The sequence below is a fragment of the Ranitomeya variabilis genome, chromosome 2 (assembly GCF_051348905.1).
Source record: "Ranitomeya variabilis isolate aRanVar5 chromosome 2, aRanVar5.hap1, whole genome shotgun sequence".
NCBI lineage: Eukaryota > Metazoa > Chordata > Amphibia > Anura > Dendrobatidae > Ranitomeya > Ranitomeya variabilis.
Window position 1 is genome coordinate 219,783,822 of NC_135233.1, and position 25,500 is coordinate 219,809,321.

A 25,500-nucleotide genomic window follows, 5' to 3' on the forward strand; every position below is an offset into this window, starting at 1 on the left:
GTAATCACAAAATGCAGCTTATACGTGAAGAACTTTATTATTAAGGGAACAAGAAATCCAAACCTACAGGGCCCTGTGTGAAAAAGTGATTTCCCCCTAAATGGGGGGTTGGACCACCTTTAGCAGCAAAAACTGCAATCGAGCATTTGCGATAACTGGCAATGAATCTTTACAATGTTCTGGAGGAATTTTGGCCACTCATCTTTGAAGAATTGTTGTTATTCAGCCACATTGGAGGGTTTCGGAACATGAACCGCTTTGTAATGCCACAACATCTCAATCTGATTAAGGTCAGGTTTTTGACTAGGTCACTTTAAAGTCTTAATTTTGTTTTTCTTAAGCCATTCAGAGGTGGACTTGCTGGTGTGTTTTGGATCATTGTCCTGCTGCATAACCCAAGTGCATTTCAGCTTGCGGTCATATACAGATGACCGGACATTCTCCTTCAGGATTTTTGGTAGACAGCAGAATTCATTGTTCCATGTACCACAGCAAGTCATCCAGGTCCTGAAGCAGCAAAATAGCCCCAAACCATCACACTACTGCCACCATAATTTACTGTTGGTATGATGTTCCTTTTCTGAAATGCTGTGTTATACTTATGCCAGATGTAGTGGGACATACACCTTCCAAAAGTTCAACTTTTGTCTCGTCAGTCCACAGAGTATTCTCCCAAAAGTCTTGGGATCATCAAGATGTTTTCTGGCAAAGCTGAGACGAGCTTTTATGTTCTTATTGCTCAGTAGTGATTTTTGTCTTGGAACTCTGCCATGCGGGCCATTTTTGCCCATTCTCTTTCTTATGGTGCAGTCATGAAGAGTGACCTTAGCTGAGGCAAGTGAGGCCAGCAGTTCTTTGGATGTTGTTGTGGGGTCTTTTGTGACCTCCTGGATGGGTCATCGCTGTGCACAGGGTAATTTTTGGTTGGCCCGCCAGGGAAGGTTCATCACTGTTCCATGTATTTTGTTATCTGCGGATAATGGCTCTCACTGTGGTTCACTGGAGTCCCAAACCTTTAGAAATGGCTTTATAACCTTTCCCAGAATGATAGATCTCAATTACTTTGTCTCTCATTTGTTCCAGAAATTCTTTGGATTGCGGAAAGATGTCTAGCTTTTGAGGATCTTTTGGACTACTTTACTTTATCAGGCTGCTCCTATTTAAGTGATTTTTTGATTAACAACAGGTGTGGCAGTAAACAGACCTGCGTGTGGCTAGGGAAATTGAACTCAGCTTCTCAAAGATGTGATAAGCCGCAGTTAATACATAAATTAAGGGTGGGGGCGGGCAATCACTTTTTCACAGAGGGCCCTGTAGGTTTGGATTTCTTTTCCCCTTAATAATAAAACCTTCATTTAAAAACTGAATTTTGTGATTACTTGTGTTATTGTCAGGGGTGTGACAGAGGCTGCAGACGGCAGCACGGCATCTAGCTGCAGAAGGTCTCTGCGTTGGCCTTGCAGACACCTTGTTAACCCATCTGACTCTTTGACTCAGTTTCTCCGGTTCAAATTGGCACATCTGGACCAGGGTGTTTATAAACTCCCAGCCTGCTGCTGGATTTTGCCGGTGATATTTCCATTTCCACCTGTTTAGGCTTAGAGCTATAGCAGTCGGCTAGCTTCCTGTTTGGTGTTGCTGGAGGATGTCTGTGTTACATGTCTGAGTCTACTCAAGATAAGTGTTCCCCTTGTTCATCTACTCCAGCTGTCTTTAGTGTTAGTGGGGATCCACTAGTGCACACCCCGTCATTCCCTAAGCAGGGCTTATAGCCAGAGACAGGCAGGGATTAGGATCCTGCTCGGCGATAGGTGCAGAACCTATATAGGGACATTTAGAAAAGACAGGGTGACGTTAGATCTGCCTAGGGGTCTCCACTTCCCTAGTGTTGGGCTCCCTTTCCCTCATCCCTTCGTGTTGCACTTAGTCTTTCCTACACTATGCGTGACACTTATCTTTGTCTAATACTTACATTTGTTTGGTGATCTGAAACATTTAACTGTGACAAACATGCAAAAGAATAGGAAATCAGGAAGGGGACAAACACTTTTTCACACAACTGTAAATACATTCCTGAAAAATTCTGACCATTTACAATTAGTATTCTGTGATTCAAGTTCCCAATCTGTCCAACGTTAATGGCTGTGTGCTGAGATGGGGGATGGTCCATGCTTTCTGGACATTTGCCTTCAGGTTGACACTCACCAGTATTCTTCGTCCTCCTCCATCGTCATGCACTTCTCGTATACGGGACCCTCCAGTTCTGTTGGCCCCGGAAATATCCGCTCTTGGTAAATGATAATGGTCTTCACAACCTCGTTACTATGAGCCTGGACAGATACCGGGTCCTGTCCTTCAGGGATGGAAACCAATGTTGGACCGAAACAGACTGCTAAGTTATATGGATCCATCATGTTCTCATCACTGTACTGAGACAAACTAGAAAACAAGAAGAAATAGAAATGTAGAAGGTTTTATTTTCCTGACCAAGATTAATAAGCTGATTGCAAAATATCCGGCAGGTAGGGAACACAGTAATCAGCTACAAGAGAATCCAACAGCAAGTCTTTAATTACCCTGTAGTGCTCCCGCAGGTGAGATGGAGTATTACACAATGCTCACTAAAATCACTGCAGAATTATGTCAAATCAAAAGCCGTTCTTTGCTGGTTAATAGTTGAGATTTTTAATAGGGGACCCTCTGTATTGATTCAGAATTTCCTATTAGGGTAATTGGAAATGGATTTTCTACAACGGACAACCCCTCTAAGCCCAAAGGCAGCAATATAGGCACTAATTTAGTGTATTATCTGGATGGGTTCTTGAAATTACTTACTGGTTCAAGAAGGCAAAGAGGTATCTTAGGACAAGGGTGACGGTTGGGGGGAGCTGTGCCACCAACTTCTTCAAGTGTGCAACTCTATCCTGGATCTCCAGTTCTGATGGGTAAGAAATAGATTTTTGTTATAATAAACATGCAGGAATACAACTAATTACAATGGTTCATGACACATACAAAAGACACTTTGGAGACCACTTAGAACACAATACTGAGTATGAAATATGAATCCCTATAATCCCTTCTTCTGGATTGCTTCTCTGCTTGTGATCTAGAATAATTTGTCCAATTAATGTTCGAATTTCTTGGAAATCTTGAAGCGACGTGGAAATACAAAGCAGCACATCTAAACAAGCCAAGTTGCAGTGTCAAATATGGGGGGTATAAACCGAGCTGTTATCTGGGCAGTGGCAGTGGTGTAGCCTTGGGAGAGGAACCACAGAGGCGATTGCCCGGGGTGCCAAATTTTATGGGAGAGTAAAATGCCTTCCTTAGGTATAGAATTGTGGCTAAGATCATGGCTAGGGCTAGGGTGGGTGCTAGGATTTGGGCTAGAATTGGGTCTAGGGTGGGGGCTACAGTTAGGGCTAGGATTGGGGCTAGGGCTTGGGTGGGGGCTAGGATTACGGCTAGAGTGGGAGCTATGATGGGGCTAGGATTAGGGCTGAGTGGGACCTAGGGTGGGGCAAGGGTTAGATTTAGAGCTAGAGATAAGACTAGAATTGGGGTTAGGGCTAGGGTGGGGGCTAGGATCGGGGCTAGGGTTAGGGCTAGAGTAGGGGCTTGGATCGGGGATGGATCAGGGCAAGTGTGAGGGCTAGGGTTAGTGCTAGAATGGGGGCTAGGATTGGGGCTAGGGTTAGGGCTAGAATGGGGGCTAGGGTTACTGCTAGGATTGGGGTTAGGATTAGTGCTAGGGTGGGGGCTAGAATTTGGGTAACGGTGAGAACTAGAGTTAGTGCTGTAGTGGGGGTTATAATGGAGTTAGGGTTAGGGCTAGGATTGGGGTTAGGGTTAGGGCTAGAGTGGGGGATAAGATGGGGCTAGGGTTAGTGCTAGGATTGGGGTTAGGATTAGTGCTAGGGTGGGGGCTAGAATTTGGGTAACGGTGAGAACTAGAGTTAGTGCTGTAGTGGGGGCTATAATGGAGGTAGGGTTAGGGCTAGGATTGGGGTTAGGGCTAGGATTGGGGTTAGGGCTAGAGTAGGAGCTAGGGCTAGAGTAGGGGCTAGGGTTAGTTCTAGAGCAGTGGCTATGCTGTGGCTAGGGTAAGGGCTAGGATCAGGGCCAGGGTTAGGGATAAGGTAATGAAATAGTTACATAAAAAATGTAGGGGTAAATAAGATAAAAAAAATTATAACTAAGTTTTTACATTTTACATTTTGAGTTGTATGTAAGTAAAAATAAAAAGCAGAAAAAAAATAGAGGGCCAAAAGACAAAATATAATTATAGCAGTATTTTCTTAAAAACAATTCATGTGCTTGGGTATAAGGTGTTCAATGCTAGCACACGGGTTAGGGGGGCGCAAAACTGTGGACAACCCATTGGGGGGTGGATCGCTGTACTGCTCCAGCTGGAGTTGTAAAATGCTCATTTTAATATTAGTCAGAAAAACTTTCAAAAGAGTGTCAGCCATTCTGACATGAATTTTCATAGTAAATACACCAGTTTAATCAGGTCTAAGAGGTGTATTTGATAATGTATGCAGTTTATATTGTGAGATCTGGTGACACATCCATTTTGATGAGTTCCACCCTCTCCCAATATGTCCACTGTAGATAGAATACACTCACGGAGAGAGGACAGTAATTCGTTAAACATGTCTTTTGGAAATAGTGGCTTCTCCAGTCCCCGGAAGTACAGCTTCAGGACCCCAGCCACCGAGTCCACATCATTCCCTGTGTAGCTGGAGTCCAAGCGGTCCTCACCTGGAAAAGAGCACAGATTAGTCCTCCTGTAGGAAAAATCCTAAAAAGGTCTCATTTCAGGAAGGTTTACTATGTACAAGTAGACAGTGAATGCAGGGCTTAAAGGGGCGGTGCACTAGGTATTACTATGTATGCAGCTATTAAAGGTTGCTTTAATTGACGGGAAATGAAAATGAACCCGTTTTTATCAGCTTGATAATTGGTATTATATATAAGAGAATAGACCTTAAATACATATCTAAAAAAAATGTTATAAAGTAACTATGGTTTAAATTTTCTATTTTGCGAGTTAACATAATAATTTTTGTAATATATCTTATCAGAGAAATCAGCTATTTTCCCCTTCAGGACTGATCTTTCATTCTCAATTCATGGTTACAATAAAATCTATAACCTATGTCTTCAGTGAAGACAGATTTTTCCATTACTCAAACAGGAAATGGCAGTTGGTGCTTATAAAGTTCTATGGAGGGGGAGGAGCCAGACAGACAATCTGCTGCAAGTTCTCCTGAAAGGACAGTCACTCCTCTAACTCCTCCTTCTTCCTCCATAGAGTTTTACGAGCAGCAACTGTCATCTCCTTCACTGAAGAATCATATTACCAGCAAATTGAGTAGTGAAAAATCAGTCCAAGAGGAGAAAAACATTTTTCTAATGAGAGTTTCTTATTTTCATGTATATTATTGATTTATGGAAAATAAATCATATAAAATGCTAACAATATCATGTCATTCAACATGTCACCAGTAGATGGCGCCACTGCATAGCAAATATAGCACAAGGGAAAAGCATCCTGATAAACTGTGTTCTATATGTAGTTACCATGAATGTAAATGCATAAGTGACATAAATAACAAAAGTGGCATCAAAAAAATAAAACAGCAGTGTTGTAAAAAGTCCTACATTCCGAGATTGTGGCCCAGAAGGTAATCTATCCCCACTATTCCATCAGTGTCACCCTTATGTTATACGAACCTCTTTCAAAGGCACTGCGAATCTCATTCACCTGGGCCTGTGACCCTGGGACACGGAATATACCCTCGTGCTGTAGACCTATAGAAAAGTATACGCCAAAAATGTCACAAATACTCGTCACATGTCATTACATACAGCAGCAAAGCACAAGACAGATCTTTAAATTGGAACCTGTCACTTGCCATAAATGTGTAATTTTATGCTGAGTAAATGCCGCTGTTCTCCTGAATCCGGCAATGTTTTTCTTTTGTTCCTGCTCCTCTCCGTTCCTGAGATATGGCCCCATTTCTACATATACAAATTTAGAATTGTTGGCCAAGTGGGTGTGGTCATCGAGAAAACACCCACAGGAGGAGGAGACCTGAGGACCAAGCCTCCTTGGCTAACAAGACTAGATTTATATACAAGGAACAGGAGGCCACATCTCCGGAATGGACGGAGAGGAGTACAACAACGATTTGTTATAGAAGTGGGCATGATCCTAAAATTTTCTCTGTGAGTCGTTTTAAGAATCCCACCCCCTTGGCTATCAAGACTAGATTCCTATAAAGGGAAGAAGAGGCCATAGCTCAGGAACGGAGAGGCGCAGGAATAAAAGAAAAACATCGCCAGATTCAGGAGAACAGCGGCATTTACACCAGGTAAAAATAATGATGTATTTATGGCAAGTGATAGGTTATCTTTAAGATGAAAATAAAGAGTTTCCCCAAAAAAAATCTTGATTATTGATCACAGATGTAGCAAATACTTCACCCTTAGTCATTTATGCCATATCAGTTGCCTCTGACGAGTTTACCTACCGTGCAGGTTTATGAAGCGGATACAGCTCGATACGACCCGTGGAATGGCTTCTCCTGAACTCTGGGTGGTCGAGACACCAAGAGAAAAGACAAGAAAATGGCATGAGCAGGCCGGAAGATGTCTTAGTCTTTGGTATCATTTTCACTACGTTGAGATTAGCGGCTATAACTGCTGACCGGGCAGAAATACACGGTGGGGGGAAAGGATGGGGAAAGCCAATGAAGCCCATGATAGACTAAATACAACGGAAGGGGGCAACCAATCAGTATTCTACCAGAGTCCACCCTACATACACGGCTATTCAGCTGCCTGCAACACGGAGAAGTCTTGGGAAGTCTTCACGCAGTCTTGGAGACCATTGAGCCATGGGACAACTAAGCCTTCCGAGAAGCCATTCAATACAGTGATGTGTTTGGCCGGCTTCCTCCAGAATAGAAGAACCACGTGATGCCTCCTCTCACCACATCCTGTTTTTTTACAAGAAAATACTTCCTCGGCTGCTATCACGAGGAGTATATAAAGTGTTACTCCGGCAAGATATGGACATCTGCCATCACAGCCGTGTTAGCTAGATTTCTGAAAGAGGGCAGCCATGTTTCTCTATTCTTGGACAATTCCTTTAATTATTCATTAGATGTGACAATGACTCCAGTCTAGGTTGGAGCCTATAGAGCGATCATTTTTATCAAGTTGAAAAACAGGGATTTCTTGGAAATGTGGCTCAGTGGCTACATCGGTGAAGAAGGAAGTAGCTAGCTTCTCCTCCTAGTTTGGTTTATAGGGGAATTCTGGGGAAAATTTAAAGAAATGTAAGCATTCAGACTAGTTAAAAAATTTTTTTGTATCTACTTAAACAGGGATTGCTTGGAAATGTGGCTCAGTGGTTGCACCAGGGAAGAAGGAAGTAGCTAGCTTCTCCTCCCCATTTGGTTTGAATGGGAATTCTGGGGAAAATAAAACCTTTTTTTCAAGTGTTCAGACTGGTAAAAAATATTGTTTTATTGATTTAAAAAACAGGGATTGCTTGGAAGTGTGGCTACAAGAAGTAGCTCGCTTCTCCTCCTACTCTAATTTTGTTTAAAGGGGCATTTTCTGGGGAAAATAAAAACATTTAAGTGTTCAGACTGGTTAAAAATATTTTTTTAATAACTTTAAAAACAGGGATTGCTTAGAAGTGTGGCTTAATGGTTACATTGTTGAAGAAGGAAGTAGCTAGCGTCTTCTCTTCGTTCAATTTAAAGGGACATTCTGGGGGAAAATTGTTTCAATTGTTCAGACTGCTACAAATATTAAAATTATCAACATTTGTGCTCTTAGAACCCCGGCAGCTCCATTTCAGTCCCTAACCCAGTCCTTGCTCATCTGTTCTTTTTGGTCCCGTCCTTCCAGTGTGTCGAGAATGGGACCAGGCAGCACAGACTATCACGGACTGGGAAAGTGCAGAACGGGAATTACAGTGGATTAGTGAGGATAAATATTAATTATTTTATTATTTGTAACCCATCTGAACACTTTAGATAATAATTTGTATTCTGCAGAGCACCTCCTTCGAAAAAAATAAAAGTAATTTAAAAAAAACTTTTGGCATAAATGACAGAAGTTATGATCAGTGTCGTCCTGAAAGAGGAAGAGGCTGAAACTAGGAGAGGCAGCGTTTGCTAACGATAAGTTCCTTGACTTTCTATTGAGTAGTCTCAGTAGGACACAACGCTCGTTTAGAGTGTCCTTCTTCTCTCTGTTTCAGCGATCGGGGGTCTCAACGCTCTGACCACCACCGATTAAAACTTCTGATATTGTAAGTTTTTGGAAATAAAGTCAGGGGCAAACAAAAACTTCCTGAGACACAGACCCACAAAATGCCAAAGACCAGGTGGCTCCTATCTGGCCAGACCTCTTGGGCTGATCATAGAGATCATTGGCTGGATGGGGGCTATGCAGGGGCAGGGTTCTGGAGAACGTTCTACTTCTGCCCATTACTATTTAATCCCACAACTTCTAACCATACAGAAAACAATAAGATGACATATGAAATAACTAAGTGGAAAATAAAGCAACAATAAAGACTACAAGCAGACACAACAGCGCTGAAAGCCATGCATGAAGAGAAGAATTACTGAAATGTACCTTGGCGCGGGACAGGTACCGCCGTCTCCTGCAAGCAGAGCGGAGGGGGGGAAAAAAGACAAAGAGAGGATCGGTCTTTAAAGGGTTAACCGGAAGCACAAGCAGAATGAGATCAGGCCTCCTGTGATCGCGCAAGGGATATCGGAGGGGAAATCACTCATAGTAAATAGTGCAGAGTCAATATGACACTTATAGAAAGCAGAGGTAGGCTTCAGATTAAGCAAATTCAAGTGCAGAATACAAAAAAAATCAAAAAAAGTACATTTTTGTAGATGAGAAAGTTAAGAGCCTAGCAAAACTATAAGTCAATTTCTAATTCCCAATCTGTGAAGTCCAAAGTGGTCGCTTCTTTGAATTATGATGCCCTCAGTGTCCGTAGGTATCAAGATTTATCCTGGTCTGCTTCCATATAAATAAATCTCCCCCTCTATAAGATCAAATACACAGCAACAGCAAGGGGGACAAGGTGGATCATGATGCAACCATCCAGGACATGAAGGTGTCATGCTCCAGATTGAGGAGGCCAGGAGAACCTACAAGAAGATGTCATACTACAGAAAGAACCTTTAAGAAGCTCTGGTGCTACAAATACAGGGGGTCAGGGGAACTTTCAGGAAGGTAGCATGCTACAGGTGGAGGAGGACAGGGGAACCTTCAGGGAGATATTATGCTACACATGGTGGAGGCCACAAGAAATTCAAGCAGGTGTCATGCTGAACGTGGAGGAGGTCAGGGGAACCTTCAGAAAAGTGACATGCTAGAGATGACAGAGGTCAGAAGAACTTTCAAGAAGTTGTCATGCTACATGTGAAGGAGGTCAGGGGAACTTTCAAGGTGGTATTATGCTACAGGTGGAGGAGGCCAGGAGAACCTTCTATACGGTGTCATGTTACAGGTGGAGGAGGACAGGGGAAACTTCAGGAAGGTGTCATGCTATAGATGAAGGAGACTAGACAACATTTCAAGAAGGTGTCATTCTACATGTGAAGGAGGTCTGGGAAACCTTCAGAAAGGTGTCATGCTCCACATGGAGGAGACCAGGAGTACCTTCAAGAAGGTGTCATGCTACAGGTGAAGGAGGTCAGAAGAACTTTCAAGAAGGTGTCATGCTACATGTGAAGTAGGTCAAGGCTACCTTTCGGAAGATGTCATGCTACAAATGAAGGGGGTCAGAACTGTCAAGAAGGTGTCATGCTACAGATGTAGGTGGTCAGGGGAATCTTCAGGAAGGTGTCATGCTCTAGATGGAGGAGGCCAGGAAAATTTTCAGGAAGGTCTCATGGAGGATCTTGTGATCAATCCAAATCTAGGCATTTTAAGCTTGGTTTCATAGGAAACTTTTGGGGTTTTTTTAAGACTACCTCAAATTTTGGATAACGCAACATCCATACTCCTGCTGAATTATCATCTATATTACAGAAGAAACTTTAATGAACACAGGGTGAAGCATCGTCAAATCTGTGCACTGTCCTCAGATGTAACGGGAGACTTGGAAATAAGAATGATCAATGTCATAAAATAACTATGGGATTTAATGTATGGTCGTTTTTGTACTATTGATATTCATTATAAATATTATAAATGGTAAATGGAATCGTCCTTTAAAAATCTGTAGCGCTAACTCAAGAGCATAATGAAAGAATGTTACCTTTATAAAGGAATAAGTAGGTGGCCTTAAAAGTTTAGGTCCCTTTTCTTCATCATCACCCCATTACAATCACTTATGTATGGATATTTGTAGATTTATCCCATTATACCAGCAGTAATATGCTGTATAACACGTTTTCATTACAGATAGGGTCACATAACACATAGAAAGCAGAGCACATACTGTAGAATGGTGCAACATGAGAAGGGAAGTAAATATGGGGCGGCAAAAGGGAAGAAGTAGAGATTAGGCAGAGGAAGAGATAATGATGAGTGATAGGTGATAAGAGGTTTTAAAGATAAAGTTCCTTGTGTGAGCAAAATGAGGGCAAAATACAGACTGTATATATACAACTTTGCTGATTTAGTCCAATTCAGCTCAGTGAAAGCCAAACGGGATGCAACCTTCAACTCTGTGGTGTGGTTTAAAGCTGACGTGTCACTTGATCCAAGAGATTGAGCTCAATACCTTTTAAAAAAAATGAGTGACCTCCCGTGATTTTGCGTCACTTTGCTATTTTGCTCTGTGTTGCTCCATTTCAGAGATATTCACATTTGTTTCTTCTGGATCGCAGTATGTGAAATCTCTTCTTGTAGACCAACTGAGCGATTCTTCAGAGTCTTCAATGGGGTCACGTGCTTTCATCCTTCACTCCCAGACACTGCGAATTATAGCTAGGCAGCCTTTGAGTCTGACAGACTGCAGAATTGGATGCTGAGCTGTGATTGGCAGCATGTGGAAGGGATGAGTGAAGGCACACGCCCCCAGAGAAGACTCTGAAGAAACGCCCAGTTGCGCTACAAGCAGAGATTTCACATACTACAATCTGAAAGCAACAAATGTTAATATCTCAGCAATGGAGCGACGCAGTGCAAAATGAAAAAGAGCGGTATAATCAGGGGAACTCAAGGATTTTTGCCAAGGTATTTAACTCAGTTTTTAGAGCAAGTGACAGGTCCTTTTTAAGCAAGCTCCACTACTTTTCTAGACTGCCAAAAAATAGAGACAGTCCCAGCATACTCACAGACTGTTGGTAACTATGAAATGGAGGCATATATGTTGGTTTATCAATGCTGAGCTATTAGGCACAACAGCACCCACTTATGATCCTGTTGCAAGTGCCATGCATGGAGGCAGCAGTCAATCACTTACAGTTTAATAGGTATCAGGCTTCATTGTGTCATGTGTTACAACCTCTAAGTGGGCTCAAGGACAGTGAGGTCCACTCACATGGGTTACCTGTTGAGGGATTGTGTGCCTACAAAATATGCTACTGTCCACTAACTTTGAAAGTGACGGACTTTGCGGGGACACACTTCTTTGATAAGTGAAAGGTAACACCTAATTGTCAATTTATTCCTAAATTTCCAGGCGGAATATCAGAGGAATGGGACAAAGCAGAATTGAAAAAAAAGATGCTTGAGAATTGTTATTTCTTGGGAAATACAAGAGAAGACAGAATTAGTGACAGGTCCCCTTTAAGGCTGGCACTTATATGGAAGTACAATATCGGGCACTATGGGGACATGGGGACGAGTGGCTGGCACTGTTAGGTATAAAAATTGAAATACAGAAATAAAAAAAAGGTCATGTGGAATAAGAGAGGGAAAAGAGAAACCTAAAATAAGGGTCCTATCAGCAGCAGAAGCTCAGACCGTGAGATCATTCAGCAGCGAGGTGATAGATATTTGCACCGGCAGGGAGAGTCCTATGCAGCAAAGGCTTCTGGAACGAGCAACACTGCAGTAAATTCCCAAAAGGGAATACGAGCCAGATCAGGAAGCAAAGAAAAGGGCAGCAGATATGGCGGGTACCTGCACAAACTCCTCCAAGTCCCCGTTAAACAGTTTGTGGTTATACTGGGAGGACGGTCTCTGCCTTCTCGCCCTTTGAGACTTACTGGTGCTGGACTCCTGCCTGAAACCAACCGTGGGACATACAATTCACCCACATGCAAATCCTCGCTTCACATAAAGGCTGGGGCTATGCGGCGACTGAGGCTGAAACACAGATCAAGCAGCAAAAAGATCACTGTATGCTGCAGCATAATGTAGATCAGTGTTCCCCAAGTACAGTCCTCAAGAGCCACCAACAGGTCATGTTTTCAGGATTTCCTTAGTATTGCACAGGTGATAATTGCATCACCTGGACAGGCAAGCATTCAATGACCTGTGCAATACTAAGGAAATCCTCAAAACATGACCTGTTGGTGGCTCTCGAGGAGCGGAGTTGGGGAACACTGATGTAGATGAATGGGGTCAAGTTGGTACCCGTAAGGTACCGCGACCGCAACAACCAAATCACAAAAAATCCAACTGGCTATGATTTTTTATGACTTATTGCAACCCGTGGGTCGCAATGCAGCCCCAATGACCTGCATTTTGCTACTGCAATTTTTGGTCATGCTGGACCCGTGTTGCGGCCAAATTCGCTGGTATCCCGTACCTTATAATATAACAGAGGCAATAAACATAGATGATATTCTGGCCTCCATTACATAAAGACACAAACTTTATTAGAGTCATTTATCATTATGTAAACAGGATGGTATCCAATAGACAGGATCAAATAAAAAAGGAAAAAGTGCCAAGGGTTAGTATTATATACACAACGCTTAATAAAGGCTTTGTTTATTAAAGCGGCTGTCCAGGATTAGGAAAAAGGGCTTTGCACCTATAGACAATGCCAGTCTTGTCTAAGTTTTGTATCTCTTACTGCAGCTCAGCCCCAATCACATGAATAAGAATGCACTGCAGAACCAGATACAACCTGTGCCCAGGAGTGGCGCTGTTTTGGTGGGAAAAAAAAAACGTTTTCTCTAATCCTGGACAAAGGGGCAGCAAAATTCAAAAAGGGCAACAATAGGGGTATTCCAGTCTACATAAATCATCAACTAACCATTGGATAAGTCATAATTGTTAATCCCACCAATTGCCATAATGGGAGGGGACAGGTTCTCCCTGGTCTCAAGATATTGTCAAATGGAACAACTAGTCACCCATACAAAAGCTCCAAAGCAAAGAACAAAATTTAATGTTAAATGTCTATATTTTGTTATTATGATCTGAAACATTTTGTATATTTTAGCAACATTACACTTTTTTTACATACAGCTTCAAATCCCCAGAATATATAGAACTGAATGATATAACCTAATTATGTGTGCCTGTGGTCACCACTAGAGGGAGCTGAGGATCACAGTTAAACATGTTAGCTACCTGTAGTCACCACTAGAGGGAGCTGAGGAGTTCAGCAGTCTCCATTGAACTCTATGATAAAACAGTATGCTGTGAGCTCTATAGCTCCCTCAAGTGGTGGCTACAGAAAACATTTTTTATTTAACTTGCAGCCTTGTAATAAGAAGAAAAGGAAATCAGTGGGGAAAGCAGAAACCAGGGTCAATCATTGCCTTGTGGTGTGAGGTTTATGTTTTTATAACTGATACTAAATAAATCCATATCTGCTAAAGATTCTACTTCCCGTTCCTCCTCTGTACCCCCAATACAGAGAACATACAGCGTACATACCCAGAGATGTGACTGTGTGACTCAGCAGCTGCAGAGGAAAATGGAAAAAGTGAGAAATTGCAGAACACACAGAAATACGGCAACTTCCTCAGCTGTTCTCATATATCATGTGAATACATCTACTTATTAGAGCAGCTTAGGAAATAACCATTGCTTAGCAGATCTCGAAGGACTTTGCTATATAATATGCTATTATAATATCATTTAATGGAAAGAAGGACAGATAAGTGGACACAAAATACATTTTTATCTTTAAAAGGTTACATAAGATTTTTGGGGAAACAGCGCCACTCTGGTCCACAGGCTGTGTCTGGTATTGCAGCTCAAAATCATTTAAAAAGTAATAGTGGTTTCAATTCTCATTTCATAAATGAATATTATCTATGAAAATAAGACACTTTGTAATATATCTTATCAGAGAAATCTGCTTCTTTCCCCTCCTGGACTACTGATCTTTCACTCTCAATTAATGGGAAAAAAAATCTGTGTTCAATGAAGACAGATTTTTCCAGTACTGTGATAGGAGATGACAGTTGGTGCTTATAAAATTCTATGGAGAGAGGAGAAGCTAGAGGCTAAGGCCGGGGACACACACAATGTATAAAAAAAACGGTCCGTTTTTCACGGACGAGAATCGCACAAATGTTTCCAAAACAGTGATCCGTGTGCAGTGCGAGGATGCGATTTCCTCGCATCAAATGATCCTTTTGACATCCGTGTGACATCCGTATGGCATCCGTACTGCGATATTTTCTTGCAGGCTTGCAAAACCGACATCTAATGGATTTATGTGCTCAAATGTTCGGTAAAACATATATACAGTATATATATATATATATATATATATATATATATATATATATATATATATATATATATATATATATATATATGTCATTGAGACACACACATATATATATATACTGTATTTATATTTAATTCAGCGCGATATATGTGAAAAGCCGGTAATTCAATTGCCAGCTTCTCATTTCTCCTTCCCAAACCCGACAGGATATGAGACATGGTTTACATACAGTAAACCATCTCATATCCCCTTTTTTTTTTTGCATATTCCACACTACTAATGTTAGTAGTGTGTATGCAAAATTTGAGCGCTGTAGCTTGTAAAATAAAGGGTTAAATGGCGGAAAAAATTGGCGTGGGCTCCCGTGCAATTTTCTCCGCCAGAGTGGTAAAGCCAGTGACTGAGGGCAGATATTAATAGCCAGGAGAGGGTCCATGGTTATTGGCCCCCCCCGTGGCTAAAAACATCTGCCCCCAGCCTATCATTTAGAATGCATTCTTTTTTTTGTGCACATGATGCGTTTTTTTCCGCAAAAAAACGCATCGCGATAAAAAAATGAACATGTTCATTAATTTTGCGGATTTTTCGTGTTTTTCCCGCTATTCTATGCATTGGGAAAAAACGCAAAAAATGCGCAAAAAAACGCACAAAAACGCATAAAAAACACATTAAAAAACGCAAAAAAAATGCATGCAGATTTCTGGCAGAAATGTCCGGTTTTTGTCAGGAAATTTCTGCAAGAAATCCTGACGTGTGCACATACCCTAAATTTGCAGAATCGCGGGGATTCCGCACACCTAGGAATGCATTGATCCGCTTACTTCCCGCATGGGGCTATGCCCACCATGCGGGAAGTAAGCAGATCATGTGCGGTTGGTAACCAGGGTGGAGGAGAGGAGACTGTACTCCACGGACTGGTCACCATATAATTTGCATAGGCAGCATCAATAGGAAAAAGTTGGTCACACTTGTGAAACACTCAACCTGTCAATCAGTTTTCCAAGCGATGCTACAGATCGCTTGGAAAACGCTAGCATTCTGCAAGCTAATTATGCTTGCAAAACGCTAGGAATATGCATGCCAATTCCGCATGCGATATGCTCACGGCAGGAGTTGCAGAATTGCCGCGGAAATTTCCACTGCAATTCTGCGACGTGTGCACTTAGCCTAACAGTCGTTTCAGGAGAACTTGCAGCAGAATGTCTGTGCCTGCCTCCGCCTCCTCCATAGAATACTATGAGCACCAACTGTCATCTCCTATCTCAGTACTGGGAAAATCTGTCTTCAATGAATACAAATTTTACCTGTAAATTGAGAATTTTGAGATAGAATGCTCAGTCCAGGAGGAGAAAGAAGAGGAGTTCTCTCATAAGAGATATTACAAAGTTTCATATTTTCATGTGTACTATTGATTTATGAACTAACAATTAAAAAATGGTTACACTTTAAGTCATTAGATGTAAGCTGCAATACCAGGAACTACATAAAGGCAAGAGTGGCGCTGTTCTGTGCAAGCAAGCTTTTATATAAAGGAGATAGTGAAAACTGGAGGGCCTCCTCCAAGTGTTGACCAGGTTGCCAGAACTTTTACTGGTATAGCGGGGACTTATAGAAGGGAACCTGGTGTCAATATGATCAAAATACCCAATCTTGATGGCAGCTGCTAACAGCCTTAAAGAATTCCTACGTTTTCACATGTCAGAAGTCAGGCCCCCCATGATCATTGTCTTCATTAGCATTGAACCGAGCACTCTCCCCATCCATAGTAATGAAGATGGCAGCAGAGGTCAATACCGCTTGCCCAGCTGCTCTCTTGCTTTGCCCACTTCTACACAAGTGTGAACAGAGCTAGAGGATGGCTGGGGAGGCGGTCACATAAGTAAATGACAATGCCAACCTATGAAAGAGAAGAGCGGTGCTTTTGAGGTTTACGGGATCATTTAGAGATTCTTGGCAAAAAACTGGAAGACATTTGACCAGAAACTGGACAACTCCAAGTTCTACTGAGCACAATACACTTACCTTTAGCTATGGCTTCCTTCAGCCGGTCTCGCTTTGACTGTAATTTACATATAGTGCTTCTCCCTGCAAGATACTTCTGCAATTTCTAAAACAGAAAAGAAAAATACAAGTAAGCAGATATCAGCTACACAAACATGGAAGCATCAGAACAGCAGGGACCATCCACGGGACGTTACTCTACATCTACTAATTCTGCATCCGGAACAGTATCTCCACTCCATTCATGGTGAACATAGGTCCTTCTCTACAGTACCATACAGATACTTTGGTCACTGGAGTTGATGATGCCAAAATTGATGCATTAGATCATTAAAAGGGTTTCCTTTAGCAGATATTTAAGAAAAATGAGACTGAACTGAGCTTGGACCTCCACCTATTTCTCATCATGAGGATGGTTGATGTTGAAGTCCTAGAGACTTTTAATTCCTTGTCCATGTAGATCATGGATGTGCCAAGTCCTTCACAGAGAAAGAGTTGCCCTTTGTCGCCCACTCCTCATTCTGTCTAATAAATGAGTGTCTTGAATACAGGATCCTCCTCTATTAACTCTGAATTCCGTAAGAGGGCCTTTAAAAAGGGGTTTTATAAACCAGACAGCCCCTCCTGAAGAATCTAGGTTAACAACCAGTCATTCCATATCAGACTAATGGCCCATTCACTTGCTGCTATGGGGTGAAAATGTGTAATTACTAGTGATGTTGAGTGACAGCTTATTGTGCTAAAGTACAAAATGGGCAATTAGCCTAGTGAATGGAACCGTAGAGAGACACCAGGAGAATGAGTAGATCTTCAATGGTGGCATTGTTGGGTATCTTTGAATGGTCATTTATCTAATTCTTCCCAAACTTCCAATGAGGGCTTTCATAACTGCATTTTTTTCTGTGTGGTCCTCACATTTATGGCCCCCGACCTCAAAAGGCCAAGCCCCATATTATTCTCCTACCTATTTCCTTCTCACCGTAACATAGAAGGTCTCCGTGTCCTGCTGGTTGGCCCGTCTTTTTGCCGTGCTTGTCTTACTGCTGGTGTCTGATCCCGTGGATTTTAAGGATTCTGTGGACTGGCTGGACTGAAATGCATCGGACAAGTCAAAGTCATCTGCTCCAATGAGGTCTAGTAGAGACTGGAGAGTAGCCTTAAGTGTCTTGTTCACCTGCAAAGAAAACAGGCTTAGAATGCAAATGTTGATTGCTCCCAATTTCAATTAGCTTTCTACAACGTTTGGTGGTGAAGGGTCCTCCATATTATTTTCAGTAATTTGCCATGCCCAGACCCACCTCATTTCATCCAGCTAAGCTCCATGAATCACATATATGAATAAGCATGGAACAAAGTTGAGGACCCATACGTATGTCCCATAACCTGGTCAATCTTGCTCAGTAACATTGAATATTCTGCATAAGGCTCTGCTCACATTTTCTTTCTGACTTCCATTACATAAAAGAAACAACAACAATGCAATTCTGGATCTGTTATATAATGGGCCCCACCAGAATTGACCAATGTCCAAAGGACACCAGTGACTTAGAATGGAATTGGTGAGGGTTCTGTTGAGATGTCCCTCAGGTTCAACCGAAGCATGGGAAAGGATAATGGGAATGTGAATCGACTCACGGGTCTCAGTCCATCAGCCACATCAGTAATCTATGGCCGCTAGATGGGAGGAGAATCATCTCTTACCTCTCATCACCCGCGGCTCCTCTTTTGATTAGCTGAACTGGCACAAGTTCAACGTTGTGGCATGATGAACATATCACACCATGTCAGGCCTGCTAATCATAAGGAGGGCCGTGGATGCCATCAGGTAGGAGGCGGTTCTCAAGGCTCCCGTCCTGTGTCAACAGATTACTAACAAGGCTGATGGACAGGGTCCTGCAAACCAATATGAACAAACTATAGAATGGAGTATAGGTACAACCATAATGCATGAACCAATCTGCCCCAAAAAGAGCACATGTTTTTCCTCCCCAGCAGTCCGAAAGTCCATAGGACTGATGGAGATAACTGAGTAGCGTAGTCCTATAGATGCTAAATTTACAGCCACCACTTCAGTACGTCGGGGCATTTCAGAGTCCAATTCTCAACTTGTAATACTCCCTTTAAGGTGTAACGTACCTCTTCAGTTTCTAGATGCTCGCTTTCCAGTCTCGACTGAATATGTTGAAATCTGGTGATCAGCTCTTGGTGAAAAAGTGGCTCAGATCGGACCTCCAACACCTGGAGAAGAAGAACATGACATATGTAGTTACAAAAAAACCTACATATTTATTTTGGACGCCCCCAAAAGACGAGCAGGTTCCATACCTCATCGCCCTCATGGGGCTGGAATTCAAATCGTGCTGGAGGACAGAAGGCGTCACCACGCATCTCCATCATCTTGTGTTTGTCAGCCTGTGCGTCCAAGTTGTCAACGGCCCCTTCAATGGCCTGAAGACCTTGGTGTCGGGAGGCTTGAACTCGTTCCTCAGCCTGCAAGAATACTCGCATAGTCTTCCCAAGGGAAAGGTGAAAGCCAAGATCACAACACTGCCCGGGGAAAAAGTGGGAACATTACTAGGGGGGCATGACTGATGATCCAGAATGAAGAAGAAAACCGCAGTAGCCACCTACATCGATCAGGTCGCTGACGTCATTGATATAGTAGTTGTTCAGGTTGGAGTTCACCGTGTTCAAGTTGATGAGATATTCATTTCGTGCCTTGGTGCATTTTTGACTGTTCTCCAGGTATTTTTTCAACCTCTAAAAAAAACCAATAGATATATTGTAGCATATTGGCTAGCTAACTCATGTAAAGGGCCAGCAGTACAAGACTACTGGTCCCACCGCAACATAAAAGGCCAGCACTTCTATAAGTCAGTGGCCGAAGCCGCGATACATATTTTTGCACTAAGACCCTCCTTACCTTCTCAACAAGCCTCTCGCTCTTTTTCAGCGAGCTTCGTCTCGGCCCTCTTTCAGCCACCGGTGAGCTCAGCGTCTGCTCGCTCACTTTGCCTGTGCGCTTCTCGTCCTGCTTCTCTGCCTCCCGCAGTTTGTGCTCCGAGTTTAGACAGTCATTGTGGTACAGCTGGTACGTCTTCATGGCCTGTCAGCGAGAAGAGAAGTCATGTTTCACCGAGATAACATCTAGTTGGATTGAGGGAAATCTGCACAAATCATCAGCATGTGCACCTCTATTTAGGCAACGTATGACAATGGTACTGAGGCGCAGTACGGTATATTATCTGCACTGTATGGTGCTATGTAAAGCAATGTACGGTATATTATCTTTGCATTGTATGGTATTATTTATTTAGGCAATCTATGACACTGTTACTTAGGCACAGTACATTATATTATCTCTGCACTGTATGGTGCTATCTAAGGCAATGTATGGCACTGCTATTTAGGCACAGTACGGTATATTATATCTGCACTGTATGGTACTATTTAGGCAATGTATAACACTGTAACTTAGGCACAGTACGGTAAACTATCCTTGCACTATATGGTGCTGTTTATATGGATATTATGTTACACTGCTCCTTAGGTACAATACAGTATATTTTCTTTGCACTGTATGGTACTATGTATTTAGACATTATGTGACACTGAGACTTAGGCATGGTACGGTGTATAATCTTTGCATTGTATGGTATGATTTATTTAGGCAATGTATGACACTGCTATTTAGGCACAGTGCGGTATTTTATCCTTGCACTGTATGGTATTATTTAGGTAATGTATGAGACTGCTATTTAGCCACACTACGGTACATTATCTGCACTGTATGGGGCTATTTAAGGCAATGTATGGCAGTGCTGTTAAGGCACACTACGGTATATTATCTCTGCAGTGTACGGTGCTATATAAGGCAATGTTCGGCACTTTTACTTAAATACACTACGGTATATTATCTTTGCATTGTATGGTGCTAATTATTTAGGCAATGTATGACAGTGTTACTTAGGCACAGTACGGTATTTTATCCTTGCACTGTATGGTGCTATTTAGGCAATATATGACACTGCTGTTTAGGCACAGTACGGTATATTATCTCTGTAATGTGGTGCTGTATAAGGCAATGTATGGAATTGTTACAGTAGGTAGGTACAGTACGGTATTTTATATTTGCATTGTATGGTGCTATTTATTAAGGCAATGTATGGCACTGCTACTTAGGCACAGTATATTATCTTTGCACTGTATGGTACTATTTTTTAGACATTATGTAACACTGTGACTTTACAACATGGTATATTATCTTTGCACTGTATGTTACAATTTATTTAGGCATTTTGTGCCACTGTTAATACTTTATGTATGTAATGTATGTAATAATTTATGTATGTATGGAGCTTTTGTCACATACTGGTATGATCTGAGCACAGTATGGGCATTCTATGGCACTACTACTTACATACAGTACGATATAATAAGGCAGTAGTGTATGGGTATATTGTCACTGAGGTGGCGGTGTTCTTTAGGCATCTTCCTCTTCAGGCTATTATAATTTAGAACTTAATGGTAGAGTTACTTTATGGCAATACACAATGTGCGGAGAAATACAAAGGTACCACACAGGGCACCATCCAACATAACGCAGGCCCTGGCGGTGGGCATTATCATAGTATAGTCCTACAAAAATATTTTACTGAGATATTCTCATCGGAGTGGCAAAAACTTAACGAACAGTGGTGAGCAAAAATCAGTATGCTGATCAAGGGGTTTTATTCTAGCAGGAGGCGAGAACTGGCTGTAAGAAAAGCTACTATTCTAATAAGAAGATAAAGATTCAGGTCATACATAAACAACAAAGCAAGAATGTAACATAGTGCCATATAGGTCCAAACTATACTGATATTATGTCACCAGAAGACAAGAAAACTACAGCCTCACGGGAACACCCATAACTAAAGTGTAACGAAAGGACAACTCCACCCAAGAAAATTTCCGCCCTTCAGTTTTCAAGATAACTTAAAGGGAATCTGTCAACCACATTCGAATCCTTCAGACGGAACCTGAAAACCCACCTCTTCAGGAAAGCCTACAGCCTGCACTGACCCTGCTGCCTCCTCACCACCACCAGAGCTACCGCCTCACCAACACCGGAGCTGCCACAACCACACCACACCTCTGATTGGCTCCTTTCTATATACACTGTGCATACGCAGAAAGCTGCCAATCAGTGGTGGGGGGCGTGGTTGGACTGCCTGGCAGCAGGAATACTAGTCTTCTAGTGATAATCTCCTGTTGCTAAAACTGTGATTTTGTAAAAACTACAAAAAAAGCATCCCGGTAAGTGGCACATCGCTGGAATCAGGGTCTCCGTCTTTACATTATGCTGTTCTCAGATTAGTTGGTAGCAGCCTGCTGACAGATTTACCACCAGCACTTTCCTGAGAGCAAAATAAAATGATTGCACTTCTGTTCATTGGTGAAACATGCACGGTGTATATACACTGCTCAAACAAATAAAGGGAACACTTAAACAACAGAATATGACTCCAAGTAAATTAAGCTTCTGTGAAATCAAACTGTCCACTTAGGAAGCAACACTGTTTGACAATCAATTTCACATGCTGTTGTGCAAATGGAATAGACAACAGATGGAAATTATTGGCAATTATCAAGACACACTCAATAAAGGAGTGGTTCTGCAGGTGGGGACCACACACCACATCTCAGTACCAATGCTTTCTGGCTGATATTTTGGTCACTTTTGAATGCTGGTTGTGCTTTCACACTCGTGGTAGCATGAGACGGACTCTACAACCCACACAAGTGACTCAGGTAGTGCAGCTCATCCAGGATGGCACATCAATGCGAGCTGTGGCAAGAAGGTTTGATGTGTCTGTCAGCGTAGTGTCCAGAGGCTGGAGGCGCTCCCGGGAGACAGGCCAGTACACCAGGAGACGTGGACGGGGCAGTAGGAGGGCAACAACCCAGCAGCAGGACTGCTACCTCCACTTTTGTGCAAGGAGGAACAGGAGGAGCACTGCCAGAGCCCTGCAAAATGACATCCAGCAGGCCACACATGTGCATGTGTCTGCACAATCGGTTAAAAACCGACTCCATGAGGATGGTCTGAGTGCCTGACGTCCACAGATGGGGGTTGTGCTCACAGCCCAACACCATGCAGGAAACTTGGCATTTGCCACAGAACACCAGGATTGGCAAATTTGCCACTGGCGCCCTGTGCTCTTCACAGATGAAAGCAGGTTCACACTGAGCACATGTGACAGACGTGACAAGAGTCTGGAGACGCCATGGAGAACGATCTGCTGCCTGCAACATCCTTCAGCATTACCAGTTTGGCAGTGGGTCAGTAATGTTGTGGGGTGGCATTGCTTTGGAGGGAAGCACAGCCCTCCATGTGCTCGCCAGAGGTAGCCTGACTGCCATTAGGTACCGAGATGAGATCCTCAGACCCCTTGTGAGACCATATGCTGGTGCGGTTGGCCCTGGGTTCCTCCTAATGCAGGACAATGCCAGACCTTATGTGGCTGGAGTGTGTCAGCAGTTCCTGCAAGATGAAGGCATTGAAGCTATGGACTGGCCCACCCGTTCCCCAGACCTGAATCCAAATGAACACATCTGGGACATCATGTCTCGCACCATCCACCAACGTCACGTTGCACCACAGACTATCCAGGAGTTGGCGGATGCTTTAGTCCACGTCTGGGATGAGATCCCTCAGGAGACCATCCACCTCCTCATCAGGAGCAGGCCCAGGCATTGTAGGAAGGTCATACAGGCACATGGAGGCCACACACTACTGAGCATCATTTCCTTGTCTTGAGGCATTTCCACTGAAGTTGGATCAGCCTGTAACTTCATTTTCCACTTTGATTTTGAGCATCATTCCAACTCCAGACCTCCATGGGATATTAGTTGTGATTTATGTTGATCATTTTTAGGTTTTATTGTTCTCACCATTCCACTATGTAATGAATAAAGATTTGCAACTGGAATATTTAATTCAGTGATATCTAGGATGTGGGATTTTAGTGTTCCCTTTATTTTTTTTAGCAGTGTAGATGTAGCCCAGATGAGTTTGTCAAGGGCAGCACAAGCGAGTTTTGTCTGTTGTCACAAGTTATTGTAATGGTGTGACCGGCATAGTTATGGGCATGTCATGGCTGGCACTGTTATGAGCGCACTGTGGTGGTCAATTTCTCAGCCCATTGCAGTGGCACTGTTATGGGAACAACCCATCTAATACTGTTCTCATGGTTAACGCTTTTACCATGAAAAACTCTTTCAAATAAGCAATAACACCAAAAAGCTGAAATTGCTAAAGTCGTCATTTTCATGCTCGGGATCAGATCATTTTTGCTTTAGTCTTTAGGCCTGTTTCACACATCAGTGTGTCCAGTATGTGCGGTGATAGTTTTCACACGTACTGGAGACACTGACACAAAAAGACCCATTCAAATTAATGGTTCTGTGCACATGACAGTGTGTTTCCATGGACCGTGTGTCCATGGGCAAAACACGATGACGTCCGTTTTTTTAACAGAGGCACAAGCCGCAAAACATCCTGCATACATGCACACTGATGACATCCGTGTGTCATTAGTGTGACATGTACCGGTGCCTGGGAACAGCGGTATTGTTAGCGCTGATCCCTGGCACGGGTGCTGGCGCTGTGGTCAGCAGTAGCAGGGGAGAATGTTGAGAGTTGTATTCAACTGATAACAGCAAGAGAAGGAGGCAGCTGATGGGAGTATTCATCAGACGCCGCATGAGCTATAAATAAATAAAAAAAAGATAGACAATACAAAGGTTACACCAACCCCGCAAATATGAACCTCACTTGCCACCGCTATAGGGAAAGTGGGAAGAGCCGGGTAAAGCGCCAGAACTGGCACATCTAATAGATGTGCCTTTTCTAGGGAGGCTGCAGGCTGCTCTTTTTAGGCTGAGGCTGTGGGTCAATATCCATGGCCCCTTACCAGCCTGAGAATACCAGCCCCAGCTGTCTGCTTTAGCAAGACTGGTTATCAAAAATGGGGAGACCCCCATGCCGTTTTTTATTTAAATGACTTATTTAAATAATTAAGAAATACAGCGTGGGGACCCCTTTACTTTTGATAACCAGCCTTGCTAAAGCTGACAGCCGAGGGTTGCAGCTCACAGCTGTCGGTTTTGCCTGTCTGGTTATCAAAAATACAGAGGAACCCACGTCATTTTTATTATTATTTATTCATAGTGCAGGCTGATGAATACTCCCATCAGTCTTCACCTGCTCTCGCTGTTATTAGCGGCATCAGGTGTAGGCTGATGGGAGTAGTAGTCCCATCAGTCGCCTCCTGCTCTCACTGTTATTAGCAGCAGCATGTGTAGGTTGATGTGAGTAGTAGTCCCATCAGTCGCCATCTGCTCTCACTGTTAGGCCAGTTTCACACGTCAGTGGCTCTGGTACGTGTGGTGACAGTTTTCTCACGTACCGGAGACACTGACTCATGTAGACACATTAAAATCAATGTGTCTCTGCACATGTCAGCGTGTTTTCACGGACCGCGTGTCCGTTTGAAAAACACGGAGACATGTCAGTGTTCGGGGGAGCACACGGATCACACGGACCCATTAAAGTCAATGGGTCTGTGTAAAACACGTACCGCACACGGATGCTGTCCGTGTGCAGTCCGTGTGCCATGCAGGAGACAGCGCTACAGTAAGCGCTGTCCCCCCAGCTTGTGGTGCTGAAGCCGCCATTCATTTCTTCTCTCCAGCAGCGTTCGCTGGAGAGAAGGAATGAAAAATCATTGTTTTTTTATTTTTTTTGTGTTTAAAATAAAGATCCTTGTCACCACCCCCCTCCCACCCCGTGTGCGCCCGCCCACTGG

General features: G+C 42.9%; 1 protein-coding gene across 4 annotated transcripts in view; it reads right to left on the reverse strand.

The window, feature by feature from the left end:
* The window catches only part of ARHGAP4 (Rho GTPase activating protein 4), a 90,887-nt gene that overhangs the window by 5,221 nt on the left and 60,166 nt on the right, over positions 1–25,500 (reverse strand). For 2 of the 4 annotated variants that reach the window (XM_077283650.1, XM_077283649.1), the window contains exons 5-17: positions 19,572–19,754; positions 19,280–19,408; positions 18,974–19,195; positions 18,785–18,886; positions 17,628–17,822; positions 16,670–16,754; positions 13,843–13,870; positions 8,668–8,695; positions 6,543–6,603; positions 5,743–5,820; positions 4,633–4,767; positions 2,836–2,938; positions 2,206–2,439 (exon numbers count right to left, since the gene is read on the reverse strand). In XM_077283650.1, coding sequence (XP_077139765.1) covers positions 2,206–2,439; positions 2,836–2,938; positions 4,633–4,767; positions 5,743–5,820; positions 6,543–6,603; positions 8,668–8,695; positions 13,843–13,870; positions 16,670–16,754; positions 17,628–17,822; positions 18,785–18,886; positions 18,974–19,195; positions 19,280–19,408; positions 19,572–19,754 — 1,583 coding nt within the window. Of the gene's footprint in view, positions 1–2,205; positions 2,440–2,835; positions 2,939–4,632; positions 4,768–5,742; positions 5,821–6,542; positions 6,604–8,667; positions 8,696–12,129; positions 12,233–13,842; positions 13,871–16,669; positions 16,755–17,627; positions 17,823–18,784; positions 18,887–18,973; positions 19,196–19,279; positions 19,409–19,571; positions 19,755–25,500 lie in introns of all 4 variants that reach the window. The other 2 variants (XM_077283648.1, XM_077283647.1) reach the window with 1 other exon arrangement.